The sequence below is a fragment of the Podarcis pityusensis genome (genome assembly GCF_964106645.2).
Source record: "Podarcis pityusensis genome assembly, chromosome: 8".
Classification (NCBI taxonomy): Eukaryota; Metazoa; Chordata; class Lepidosauria; order Squamata; family Lacertidae; genus Podarcis; species Podarcis pityusensis.
Window position 1 is genome coordinate 79,260,734 of NC_138033.1, and position 13,782 is coordinate 79,274,515.

Sequence of the window (13,782 nt, forward strand, 5' to 3'; positions counted from 1 at the left end):
GTTGTTGTTGTTGGCACTTCAGCAATCACTAGCCAGCATGGTCAACGGTCAGGAAGGATGTGAGTTCGAATCCAACGTCATCTGGAGCCCAGCAACGTCTTGAGGGCCACACATTCCCTTTCCCTCTTCTAAAACAAAGCAAGATTGTGATGGAGGCAGCTAGGGGCAGTGAAGGCAAGTGACAGTCTAGTTCCGGGATGGCAGCCTTTTGGGTGTTGCTAGACTCCAGCTCCATCCAGCCCTGGCCACTAGCATTGCCCATTGTAGAGATGGGAGTTGTAGTTCTGGACCAGCCCAGGTGTCCCCCTTTTTCTAAGGCCATTCTTGGCGGGCTTCTTGGTCTTTCGCCTACACTCTGCTTGCTCCCACAATCTCACATCACCCGGTTAAGAGTTTCTGCCTGCAATGTAAGCTCCTTAAAAGAAAACAGCAAAAGCGGGGGTTAAATCCTGCCTCCGTGGCACCCTGGACATGGAAACCAGCCCCTGGACTCACTTGATGAAGACCACGCTAACCACCTGCTCTCCGGGGATCTTGTAGTATTCAGACTCCAGCTGCGGAGAGAAAATTGCATCAGCCTCGTAGAATTGCAGAGTTGGAAGGGGCCCAAATCGTCACTTAGTCCAATCCCCTGAAATGCAGGAATCACTGCCAGGGTAGAACCATTTTGCAGCATTCAAGGTGTTTGCTGCTCTGACCTTTCGGGGGATAAGGAAGAGGGCCGATTCTGCTGCATCTGGTACTGAGAGGGCCCCCCAGTCCCGCTAGCTCATCGCAAGACTGTTGTGGCTAATTTTAAAATCTACTCATTTACTTATCTGCAATATTTCTAAGCCACCTTTAAAACACACACACACACAAAATACAAAGCAAATTAAATTACAATTGTGTTAAACCAGGCTTCCTCAACCTCGGCCCTCCAGATGTTTTAAGCCAGCCTTTCTCAACCTGTGGGTCCCCAGATGTTGTTGAACTACAACTCCCATCACCCCTAGCTAGCAAGGCCAGAGCTCAGGGATGATGGGAGTTGTAGTCCAACAGCATCTGGGGACCCACAGGTTAAGAACCGCTGTTTTAAGCCTACAACTCCCAAGATCCCTAGCTAGCAGGACCAGTGGGATGATGGGAATTGTAGTCTCAAAACATCTGGAGGGAGGAGGTTGAGGAAGCCTGTGTTAAACGATGCACTGAAAGCTATGCAAAGCTGTCTGCTTGTCCCCAAACACACATTTTCACTGCCTGCAACAGGAGATCTGGGGAGATCAGAGGCGTGTGCGTTTCATCACCATGGAGCCACTGCAGAAAAGGCCCTGCTCCTGATACATTATCATCTTAACTCCAGGGAGGGTGGAACGTGGAACAGGGATACCCTAGCAGATGTTAAAACATTGAGTTCAAGGGAATCTTATGGGAGTAGGTGCTTATTTTGATCCAAACACACAGGGGTATAAAAATCAGAGGAGGGTAAGACTGTCCAAAGGGTCATGATCTCTGTCCCCTTGGGACGGCTCCTTTGTGGAAATGGGACAGAATCAGGCCTTACCGTGTCCACCACCGCTTTGGAGACATCCTGGAACTCCTCTGAGTTGACATCATCCAGGCGGGAGCTGTAGTCGATGGACTTTGTGAAATTCACCAGGGCCCGGAAATAGACTAGAGGGGAGAGATGATGGAAAGGAGATATTTAGGAGATTGTTGGTCCCGTTAGTGACTTAATACAGAAGATAGCCTTCTCTTGCCTAAACACTCATGACGACAGATACTAATGAGAATTCTTGTGTGTGTCGAAAGTTTCCTATCCGCAAGGTAGCATCGGAGACAGTGAAGCCCAATGATGGAGGTAGAGAGGGGCAGTGAAGGCAAATGATGGCCTAGTTCACAGAGATTCTCTCAAGGCAAATCTTTAAAAATGTAGTATAAACGCCGACAACTGGGAAACACCGGCCTGCGAGCGCTCCAATTGGAGAACAGTGTTTACCAAAAGTGTCATGGGCTTTGAAGATGCTCGAACTCAGGACCATAGCTGTCAACTTTCAGATTTGAAAATAAGGGATCAGCAGCCTTGAAAATAAGGGATCAGCAGCCTCACCTGTCCCGGGGACAGTCTATGGGATATCTAACAATCCGGGATAGCAGCGGGAAACGGCGCTGAAATAAGAGAATTTCCCGCCAAAAAAGGGAAGGTTGACAGCTATGCTCAGGACGCAAGGGAGAAATGTGAGGAAGGGGAAGGCACACTTGGAAAACCTTCACCGTGATCAACTCCAGCCTGGAAACCTCTGTCCCCACTATGGAAGGATGTGTGGATCCAGAATTGGCCTCCACAGTCACTTACAGACTCACTGCTAAAACCGTGTTTATGGAAGACAATCTTACTTGGCTACGAGGGATTGCCGAAGAAGGAGGAGGAGGAGGAGGAGGAGGAGGAGAAGAAGAAGAAGAAGAAGAAGAAGAAGAAGAAGAAGAAGAAGTAGTTCACAGAGGGGGAACCTCTGGCACTGTTGGGACGCCAGCTCCCATTAGCCAGCATGGCCAACAGTAAGAGACAATTCGAGTCCAAGAACATCTGAAGGGCCACATTGTTCCCTGCTCAGGATCAGAGGAAGGCAGTGGGGTAATGGAGGCAAGCAAGGTGCAACGAAGGCAAGTGAGGGCCTAGTTGCCGGAACCGCGGAAAGAACACATCGCCGACTTCCTGCAAAATGGAAGCTGCCTGAGATGCGAGTGCGAAGGATTTCAAAGCCCTAACTGTAGCGCAAGGGAACTCTTGCCAGAGAATGTGTGTGTCTCAAATGAAAGGCACCAAATATGCCACCCCACCCAGGCGATAGCTTTCATGAGACATGCCTCCCTGCTCCCACACAGGCATGCAAGGCCTCAGTAGACCCCTCCTTCCAAGATGGGGAGGTGAGGTGGAAGTGCGTGAAGGGGAGGGAAAGAGAGACAAAAAGGCCCTGGATATCAGCCTCGCCACCCCCAGATTTCACACAGGCTGCCGGCCAAGAGCACTGGCCAGCGGCAGCTCCCAGGCGCAGCTGCGAGGCGAGCCAAGCGACGGAAGGGTGTGCGACAGCAACGTTTTCAGGGCTCCGGGTGCCTCTGCAGCGAGAGCCGCGTCTGCATCAGGCGCTTTCCCTGCAGGGAAACGGAACGGGGGCAAGAGGCAGCTCTGCTTGGCTGCTACCTTTCATCCGAGGCAGTTAACTGGGGCCCTTAACTGCACTTTTTGAATGGGGAGCTAGGACACGGCCCGGCTGGTCTTGTTGTCTGGCTGCACAGCAGCCCTGAGGCAGGACACAGTTATACGGCAAAAAAGAGCAAAGAGCAGGGAATCGTAGATTCACAGATTTAGAAGAGGGACCCAAGGGTCATCTAGTCCAACCCGCTGCAAGGCAGGAATCACTGCCAGGGTAGTGACTGGCCTCTTGGCTTCCAGCCTCTGTAGAATTCAAGGTGTTTGCTGCTCTGACTTTGTGGGGGAAGAAGAAAGAGGGTTGATTCTGCTGCTTCTGGTACTGAGAGGGGTCCCCAGACCTGCTAGCTCATCATCACAAGGCTCTTTGGCTGGTTTTAAAATGTAATCATTTACTTATCTGCAATATTTCCAAGCCACCTTTAAAACACACACACAGAGCAAATTAAATTACAATTGTGTTAAACGGTGCATTGAAAGCTAGGCAAAGTTGTCTGCTTGTCCCCAAACACACATTTTCACTGCCTGCAGCAGGAGATCTGGGGAGATCAGAGGCCTGTTTCTTAGCAGAGTGCGTTTCATTGCCATGGAGCCACTGCAGAAAAGGCCCCGCTCTTGAGACATGATAATCTTAACTCCAGTTAACTGGGGCCCTACACTGCTCGGCTGGTCTTGCGTCTGGCTGCACAGCAGCCCTGGGGTAGGACAAAGAGCAGGGAATTGTAGAATCAAGAGGACACCAAGGGTGATCTACTCCAAAGCCCTGCAATGCAGGAATCACTACTAAAGAATTCATGACAGGTGGCCATCTAGGAAGAGGCAGGTGATGTGACCAAGGCTAGGCACTGAGTCAAAACAGGAACCCTGAGACTACTACTACTACTACTACTACTAATAATAATAATAATATATTTATACCCCGTCCATCTGGCTGGGTTTCCTAGCTGCTGTATTGTTTTCAACAGATCCACTCTGAGCAGGACTGTTTATTTATTGATTATATTTCTGTCCCTCTTTTTTCCTCCAGTGAGCTCAAGGCGGCCTACATGATTCTCCCTCCCTGTTTTTTTTCTCTCAACAGCCTTGTGAGGTAGGTTAGGCTGAGAGAGAAGTGATGCTGGCCCAACATTACCCAGGGAGCTTCATGGCTGAGTTGGGGGATTTGAACCCTGGTCTCTCCAAGGTCTTATGCCATGCTGCCTTTCTGCTTCAGGATGAGAACAGAAATCGTGTGGCAGTGGCACGGCGGCAGCGGCAGGCCCCATTAGCTAAAGTGGTACCTCAGGTTAAGAACAGCTTCAGGTTAAGAACGGACCTCCAGAACGAATTAAGTTATTAACCCGAGGTACCACTGTATTGTCTTTTTTTTCCTCTCCCCCCCCCCCTTTGAATTTATTCGGCTTATTTGTGGGTGCGGCTTATATCCGGGCCAATACGGTATTACTTCCCTTGGTCTGGACACTAGACTTCTGTGGATGAAGCCCAGAATTGAATTAGCCCTCCTTCTCCAACTCCCAGGACAGCAACCCAAGGCAGGGATGCCAGGGTGCCTGTATCCCACTCCAATGCAGCCCGGGCAAACAGGGGTACCCGTTGTCCGACCCATACAAAGGCCCCATTCAGATGCCCCATGTGCCACTGTGCCCCCATGACCTGGCAAGAGCTGCCCGCTCCTCCCTGCCTTGCAGAGTCACCCCCAAAGAATGTGCCATGCCCATGGATTCAAACAGCCCTTTCTAATGCCCTAACAGTATTTTTTTTCCTAAGGGGGATGAATGTTTGGGTGAAGGAAATGGTAAGGAGCGGTTTTCTCACCCCCCCCCCAAAGAAAACCCTTGCCTTACTCTCTTCCTTGCCACAGCCACATGCAAATCTTTCATGCCAGGCTCTGCAACTCTTTTTGGGGGGGTGACCCAAATTGTTGCCTCTGGGGTTAGTATCACCCCTAGGATCAATTCAGCCCCTTGAAGCTCAGGGCTTTTGGGGCTGTGGCCTTGATCTGGTGGAACGCTCTGTCACAAGAGACTAGGGCCCTGCGGGACTTGACATCTTTCCGCAGGGTCTGCAAGACAGAGCTGTTCCGCCTGGCCTTTGGCCAGGGCACAGTCTGACCCCCTCCTTCGGTAATCCTCACAGAATTCTAGCCCAACAGTTGCCATTAATTCGATTTTGAATTGATTTTAGAATAAATTGATTTTAGAATGCTGTGTTACTTTTATTGTTGTTAGCTGCTCTGAGCCTGGCTTCGGCTGGGGAGGGTGGGGTATAAATAAAATTTATTATTATTATTATAGTGGTACCTCTGGTTACGTACTTAATTCGTTCCAGAGGTCTGTTCTTAACCTGAAACTGTTCTTAACCTGAAGCACCACTTTAGCTAATGGGGCCTCCCGCTGCCGCCGCGCCGCTGGAGCACAATTTCTGTTCTCATCCTGAAGCAAAGTTCTTAACCCGAGGTACTATTTCCGGGTTAGTGGAGTCTGTAACCTGAAGCATATGTAACCCGAGGTACCACTGTAGTATTGTTGTTGTTGTTGTTGTTGTTGTTGTTATTATTATTTTAAGTGCTGGAAACTCAGCTCTGGAAGGTGGGAGCAAAACAGCAGAGAAAGGTGCTTCCTCTGAGCGCATGCAGAGTGCAGCTCCCTCTCTGCTGGGGCACAGCCATTGTCAGGGAATAGGCAGGCAGCTTTTATCTCTTTTGGTTTCATGGCATTCATATCCCGCTATTCTCCCCCTTCTACATTTAATCTTCACAACAGCCCTGTGAGGTATGTCAGGCTGAGAGGCAGGGAGGCTGATCCCCAAGTTCACACCCAGTGAACTTCGTGGCCGAGTGGAGGGATTTGAACCCAAGTCCGAAGCTGAAACCACTATGAAATACTGGCTCTCAGAGACAAAAAGCATTTTGGGGGTTGTGGCCCCCTCTGAACAGGGCAAGGGATGAGGCAGCGGCCTGGGGCAAGCCTGCTGCCCCAGGAGCAATGTCAAGGCTGAATCTCCTGCCACAGCCCCACTCGTTTGGGACAAGGCCTGGGAGATGGCCTGGGGCACATCTGGGGAGCCAGATGTGGGCTTGCGAGGAGAAGCCATCTTGGCCCCAGCTCCAGGAAAGGCATTACAAAAGGAGTTACAAACAGACCCATAGAAGGTGGGTTGGGGTGGCAGGCCCCTTCTAAACAAAGGAAGGATTTTAAGGGGAAAGGCTCCACAATCAGAAGCAGTAATACTTCAGAATTCCTGTTTCTGGGAATCACGGGGATTCCAGCTTCTTTCGCACCCGGGTCCTGCTTGCGGGCTTCCCACAACAGGCATCTGGTTGGCCGCTGTGACAGCATGACTCTGTGGACTAGATGGGGCACACTGGCCTGATCCAACAGGCCCTCCTTAGCTTCACTGGCAGTAGCGACCAGCTACGCTCAACCGATGGAGCCTCCAGATGCAGGCACAGTCTACCTCCAAATCCTTGTGACTCACAAGCGAGGAGGGTGCTGCTTCTGCACCCTGGGGCTGCTGCCCATTGGAGTATCTGTTTGGCCACGGTGCGAACCGGACGCTTAGGCCAGATGAGGTTTTTTGGCCTGATCCGGTCACCAGGCTCTTAAAGAGAGGGAAGAGGCCTGGCAAAGGAGGCAGGGTGGGGGTGGCGGAGCAGAGCACCAGAGAATCCCAGGCAAATATCCAGGCAGATTTATCCGCCTGCACCCTGTAGAGGCCTGGCCAGCCTTGGCAACTGTCACCCCCCCCCCCCCGCGCTGCAGTTGCTCCAGTCGTGTAAAAATCAGCCCCAAGTCTTTGATTCCTTTTAAGGAGCCCTGCGCTCAGTGCCTCGCCTCTCGCTCCCTGGGGCGGGTGAGCTGGAAAATCGCTTTGAGTCGCAAAAGGAGAACAATAAAAGAGAGAGAGAGAGAGAGAGGTCTGCGGGCTTCTTCCTGTTGGCTGAGTCAGTTTGGCTGGCCAAACCTCCCCTTCCCTCATTGCAAAAGTCCAGGGGTAGAGAGATCGCCCATGAGATCATCACAAAGCACTCCTTAAACGCCCACCCAAAAATTCCCAGGCACCCAACTTGTTCTCGGATAGAATCACGGGAAGCTGTCTTCGTCAACCGAGTCGGACCATCGGTCCACCTAGCTCAATAATGTTGACTCTGACTGGCAGCAGCTCTGCAGGGAGATTTCCAGCACTACCTGGTGACGCCACCCTGAGCTGAACCTGCAAAGCAGGCGCTCTAACCACTGAGCACCATTGCCCTCGCTCCACGACACCCCTCTCCCTGCCAGACAACTTCCAGCAGACAGCTAATTATTCCATTGCCCCCACCACCAAAAAAACAGCTTTCTTCTGACCATAACAATGGCTTTGGGGGGGCACAGCGGGGCACCCCAACTCAGCCCCCTCCTGGCAGCATAGCCTCTGGCTTTCTTCACATGCAGACTGCAATGACCCATGCTGGGTGGTGTTATAAGAATATTAAATAAACCTTAATAAATGTACAAGGCAAACACATGCATAAGAATATAAACCATGTGTCTGAAATAGTATACAGGAGAACAATCCTAAAGCCATTTTGACTCTCCCAAACCATTTTGACTCTCCCAAATTGTCCTCAAATATTTCTCTGAAAGGATGAAGGAAATGGCATTGACTTTTGCTTACCTGTCTTAAGGGCGTATTTGTGTATGAAGAGGGTGAGCCTGTGACCTGAATTCAGGATTTCAGGTATTTACCATCACAAACGAATGGCCAGGCTGCCCAGGTAAAGCAATCAGTGACCATTATCAAGTATCCTAGCAAACAGGATTTCTGCTGGAGACTGCCTCTTGTGATGTATTTCTGCTGTAGACCACCCCCTTCTGTGATGTATGTATGATGTTTTGGGGGGTGGTCTCTGGCTACAAGGTGGGCAACTTCAAAAGTCTATATAAGGGCTTGCACAGCATTGTTCTGGGTTCCTCCTCCCTCCTGCGTGTGGTGAGTGGGGACCCTGTTGCAACAGTTGGATAAAGATCAGGCTTACTAGCCGCTTTGTTTCTCAATATTCTCTGGCTGGCCTCTGTTATTTTCTCCTACCGATGGGGAACCCACTTAAGGACTCTATATGGGCTCTTGGATACCCCATAAGGGAAAAGGAGGAGTTTTTTCTATAACAGTGGGTTAGGGACTAGCCACTTACTGAGCAGAGAGTCGTCCTCAGGGGTCTCTGCACCCGTCATACTTGCAGGGGGAGGGAGCCCGACAGGAGGAGGAGATGGAAGGTCTGAAGAGAAGAGAAGAGGAGAGGAGAGGAGAGGAGAGGAGAGGAAAAACCAGTTTTGTTATTGAAAATTCTAGTGCCCAACTAAGAGTAACAGAAAAGGAAGGACACAGAAATTTGGAAGGAAGGATGGAGAGGTTTGATTATTGAGGCAGCTGACGAAGGAATAATAGAATCATAGAATTGTAAAGTTGGAAGGGACCCTGAGGGTTGTTGTAAGAATTTATAAATCTCAAATATATAAATCATATGTTCATAGATTTACAGGGCAAACACACACATAAGGATATAAACAACGTGCCTGAAATAGTACAGGAGACCCATCCTGAAGTCATTTTGACTCTCCCAAATTGTCCTCAAATATTTCTCTATAGAGAGGAAGGAAATGGGAAAGCCTCTCTGTTGTCTTTTGCTTACCTGTCTTAAGGGCGTATTTGTGTGTGAATAGGGTGAGCCTGTGACCAGGATTCAGGAATTTAAAGTATTTACCTTCGCAAAGGAAAGGCCAGGCTGCTCAGGTAAAGCAATCAGTGACCATTAACAGATATCCTGGCAAACAGGTTTTCTGCTGGAGACAGCCTCTTGTGATGTATTTCTGCTGTAGACCACCCCCTTCTGTGATGCATATATGATGTTTTGGGGGAGTGGTCTTGGGCTCCAGGGTGGGCAATTTCAAAAGTCTATATAAGGGTTTAATGAGACGTGGGTGGCGCTGTGGGTTAAACCACAGAGCCTAGGGCTTGCCGATCAGAAGGTCGGCAGTTTGAATCCATGCGACGGGGTGAGCTCCCATTGCTCGGTCCCTGCTCCTGCCAACCTGGCAGTTCAAAAGCACCTCAAAGTGCAAGTAGATAAATAGGTACCGCTGTGACGGGAAGGTAAACGGCGTTCCCGTGCGCTGCTCTGGTTTGCCAGAAGCAGCTTAGTCATGCTGGCCACATGACCCGGAAGCTGTACGCCGGCTCCCTCGGCCAATAAAGCGAGATGAGCACTGCAATCCCAGAGTCGGTCACAACTGGACCTAATGGTCAGGGGTCCCTTTACCTTTACCTTGGGCTCCAGGGTGGGCAATTTCAAAAGTCTATATAAGGGTTTATGCACCATTGTTCTGGGTTCTTCTTCCCTCCTGCATGTGGTGAGTGGGGACCCTGTTGCAACAGATCAATAAAGATCAGGCTTACTAGCTGCTTTGCTTCTCAATATTCTCTGGTTGGCCTCTGTTATTTTCTCCTACTGTTAGGGAACCCACTTAAGGACTCTATACGGGCTCTTAGATACCCCAAAAGGGAAAAGGAGCAGGTTTCCCCCCTTATAACAATGTCATCTAGTCCAACCCCTTGAAATGCTGAAATATGCAGCTGTCCCAGATGGGGACTGATCCTGCAACCTTGGCATCATCAGCACCATGGGTAGGCAAACTAAGGCCCAGGGATCGGATCAGGCCCAAACGCCTCCTAAATCCGGCCCACGGATGGTCCGGGAATCAGCGTGGTTTTACATGAGTAGAATGTGTCCTTTTATTTAAAATGCATCTCTGGGTTATTTGTGGGGCATAGGAATTCATTCATTTCCCCCCAAAAATATAGTCCGGCCCCCCACATGGTCTGAGGGACCGGGGACCAGTCCCCTGCTGAAAAAGTTTGCTGACCCCTGCTCTAACCAACTGAGGAAGGCAAGTAGGGCAGGAAAATTTGGCTATTGAGCGCTGAATGGTCAACCATCAATAGGAGGGAAGGAAGTAGACATATGAGGCAGGAAGGGGGGCCAAGACGAAAGGACGAAGCATGGGCACGCAGACTGCTATGCTCCCCAACAACAACCCTCACCTCAATGTCCTTCCAGTCACACGCCTCATAACCCCCTCTCTGCAGCCCACCTGCCTCCCCCCCACCCATCTGAAACGCCTCCATTGCCCCATCTGTTCAGCCAGGACAGGGGTCAGCAAACTTTTTCAGCAGGGGGCTGGTCTACTGTCCCTCAGATCTTGTGGGGGGCCGGACTATATTTTTTTGAGGGAAATAATGAACAAATTCCTATGCCCCACAAATAACCCAGAGATACCTTTTAAATAAAAGCACACGTTCTACTCATGTCAAAACACCAGGCAGGCCCCACAAATAACCCAGAGATGTACCGTATTTTTCGCCCTATAGGACGCACTTTTTCCCCTCCAAAAATGAAGGGGAAATGTGTGTGCGTCCTGTGGTGCGTATGCAGGCTCCTTGGCTTCAGCGATAGCAACGTGAAGCCTGCGCTCCGGAGGCTTCGCATTGCTTTCGCTGAAGACAGGAGAGTCTGCTCTTTGAGGCTGGTGGTGGGGGAAAGCAGCGCTTCCCCCCACCGCCAGCCCCACAAGCTGGGTCGAAAAGCCCGCAGGAGCCACGCGCTCTTTAAAGGGAATTCCCCCACCTCGTAGAAAAGCCCGCAGGAGCCGCGCAGCCTTTAAAGAGCGTGCCGCTCTTGGGGGCTTTTCCCCAAGGAGGGAGAAGGGACTGACTGGCCGAGTCAGTCCTTTCTCCCTCCTGTGGGCTTTTGCGGGAGATGGGGGAATTCCCCCACCTCCCGCAAAGGCACGCAGAAGCCGCACGCTCTTTAAAGGGTGCGCGGCTTCTGCTGGCTTTTCCCCGAGGAGGGAGAAGGGACTGACTGGCCGTTTCAGTCCCTTCTCCCTCCTGGTCGAAAAGCCGCGCGCGACTCCTGCGGGCTTTTGCGGGAGGTGGGGGAATTCCGCCACCTCCCGCAAAAGCAGGGAAAAGGTCTTGGAGTAGCGCACAGGCTGCAGGGCTGTGGGGGGGGGGGAATCATATTTTTTTCCATGATTCCCCCCCCCCTGAAAACTAGGTGCGCCCTGTGGGCCAGTGCACCCTATAGGGTGAAAAATACAGTATTTTAAAGAAAAGGACACACATTCTACTCATGTAAAAACACCAGGCAGGCCCCACAAATAACACAGAGATGCATTTTAAATAAAAGGACACATTCTACTCATGTAAAAGCAAGCTGATTCCTGGACCGTCCGTGGGCAGGATTTAGAAGGTGATTGGGCCGGATCCAGCCCCCCGGGCCTTAGTTTGCCTACCCAAGAGCTAGGAGAGCTGTGGTCCTCCACACCCGGAGTGACGCTCTTCCAAAATGGGTGATGACATCAGAAACAGTTGCGCCCCCACCTCCCCAAAGCCAACCAGACCAGAGGAGTTTATAACTGAAGGCGAAGAATAAGCATGGTTCAGCATAGTACATCTGGGGGGGAAATGAGCTCTGTGCATTGTTTTGAATTTCCTCTGAATTCTGACGCAGGCTTGCAGGTCTGTGGGGTGTGTCTGACGGCTGTGTGGGGAAGGGAACATGAAACAGCATGGGCGTGTGTGCAGAGGTCTGTGCTTCCAACGCCCCCCACCCACCCACCCACTGGATGTATCGTATTTTTTGCTCTATAAGATGCACCAGACCACAAGACGCACCTAGTTTTTGGAGGAGGAAAACAAGAAAAAAAATATTCTGAATCTCAGAAGCCAGAACAGCAAGAGGGATCGCTGCGCAGTGAAAGCAGCAATCCCTCTTGCTATTCTGGCTTCTGGGATAGCTGCGCAGCCTGCATTCGCTCCATAAGACGCACACACATTTCCCCTTACTTTTTAGGAAGGAAAAAGTGGGTCTTATAGAGCAAAAAATACGGTATCCCCCCCACCTTCAACTCCCCCCCAATCTTGGCAACCCCCTTGGCTCCCAGATAGAGGGCCGTAGCCCCAAACTTCCAAGGGACTCGCCCCACCAGATCCCACCTCCCCTTGGAATGCCTCAAGGGGAGCAGAGATGGTCTGGGGTTTTCCCCCAACCAAGATGTCAAAAGGAGTGGAGTCGCTTAAAATAAAAATACATGCATGTGCATAGACCCAAATTCTGCGGCAGGCCCAGGCAGCAGAGGAAGGACTGCACCCAACATAAACTTTACACACCCTCCCTGCTTTTGCAAGCAGGGATCTAGACCTCTCTCCCCCCCCCCCCCCGGCTTTTTAAAAGTAATTTGTTTTCCCTTCTAAAAGCTTTGCTTACGGGATGAAAAACACAAACATGCACGCAACAGCTGCTGCCTTGTTTGCAAGAGGGCCCCATCGACTTGCACGCAAAACATCTCTGGCAGCAAGTGGTGTAGCTGGTGTACCCGGGAGGGTTGTCGCCAGTGCCAGCCCTACTCAGAGTAGACCCACTGAAGCTCATGAGCATGCATGACTTGGGTTCATTCGTTTCAGTGGGTCCGCTTCGAGGAGAACGTGACTCGATGCGCCTCAACAAATTTAAAGCACATTCCCCCCATGGAAATGTAGTTTGGCGCCCACCAAGAGAGCTACAGTTCCCAGCACCCACAAGAAACTACAATTCCCAGCACCCACAAGAAACTACAGTTCCCAGATTTCTTCTTTGGGTATGTGTGTGTGTGCTTTAAATCCATGATGCGTATGCAGCCAATGTTTGTTTTCCCCTCTGAAAGTCACTCCAAATGCACACCTCTATATCAATTAGGACATGACCATTTGTGTTGGGGGCCCCTGCACCCCAACATCTCTGCAGGGGGAATAAAGAGGGGAAGGTCATGCCCCCCCACACCTTAGCTGCCTTATGCCAAATCAAACATACACCGCATTGAGCTCAATAACATCAACACTGGCTGGCAGCAACACTGGGGTTTCAGGTATTTGCATCCTTACGGGCAGATGCTGCCAGAAATTGAACCCAGGGCCTTGCAGTATTTTGGCAAATAATCTCAGCACTCTCAGCCTTGCTCCTAAGTAGAGGAGCTGACACACACCCTGCGCAGACCTAAGCTAGAAGGCAGAATCTGGTCTATTCCTGGTTGGTTGTCCTTTAAAAAAAAGATGGTTCAGGGACAGATAAAGGTGGATTCTGTTCCTTCTCTCCCAAGTTTCCAACTCCCGCACTGAGAGGCAGTATGGCATAGTGGTTAGAGTCTCGGACCGGGACCTGGGAGACCACGGTTCAAATCCCCCCCAACTCAGACAAGAAGCTCACTGGATGACCTTGACGACCAATCCCTGCCTCTCAGTCTAACCTACCTCACAGGGTTGTTGTGGGGATGGAATGGGGCGAAAGGCCATGTTGGAGGAAAAGGTAGGATAGAATGGCAATAAATAAAGGAACCAGGAAGCTGGAAATGAGCACAGATGCTCTGGATAGTCGAAGGGGCCAGAGGCGACTTCTCCTGCCGTGTAAGCTCCAGGCAAGACAGGCCTCTGCCTTTCCAAAAAGCCTCCCCCACAGTTGGATGGGCCTCTTGGGTCGGGAATGGGATGGGGCCGTCAGGGATTCATCTCGCCAG

At 50.9% G+C, this 13,782-nt stretch overlaps 1 protein-coding gene across 18 annotated transcripts in view; it reads right to left on the reverse strand.

The window, feature by feature from the left end:
- The window catches only part of HSPG2 (heparan sulfate proteoglycan 2), a 230,749-nt gene that overhangs the window by 164,422 nt on the left and 52,545 nt on the right, over positions 1-13,782 (reverse strand). For 15 of the 18 annotated variants that reach the window (XM_081017911.1, XM_081017910.1, XM_081017901.1 and 12 more), the window contains exons 4-6: positions 8,367-8,450; positions 1,544-1,653; positions 496-554 (exon numbers count right to left, since the gene is read on the reverse strand). In XM_081017911.1, the coding sequence (XP_080874037.1) occupies positions 496-554; positions 1,544-1,653; positions 8,367-8,450 (253 nt within the window). The remainder of the gene's footprint in view (positions 1-495; positions 555-1,543; positions 1,654-8,366; positions 8,451-13,782) is intronic. The other 3 variants (XM_081017900.1, XM_081017915.1, XM_081017905.1) reach the window with 1 other exon arrangement.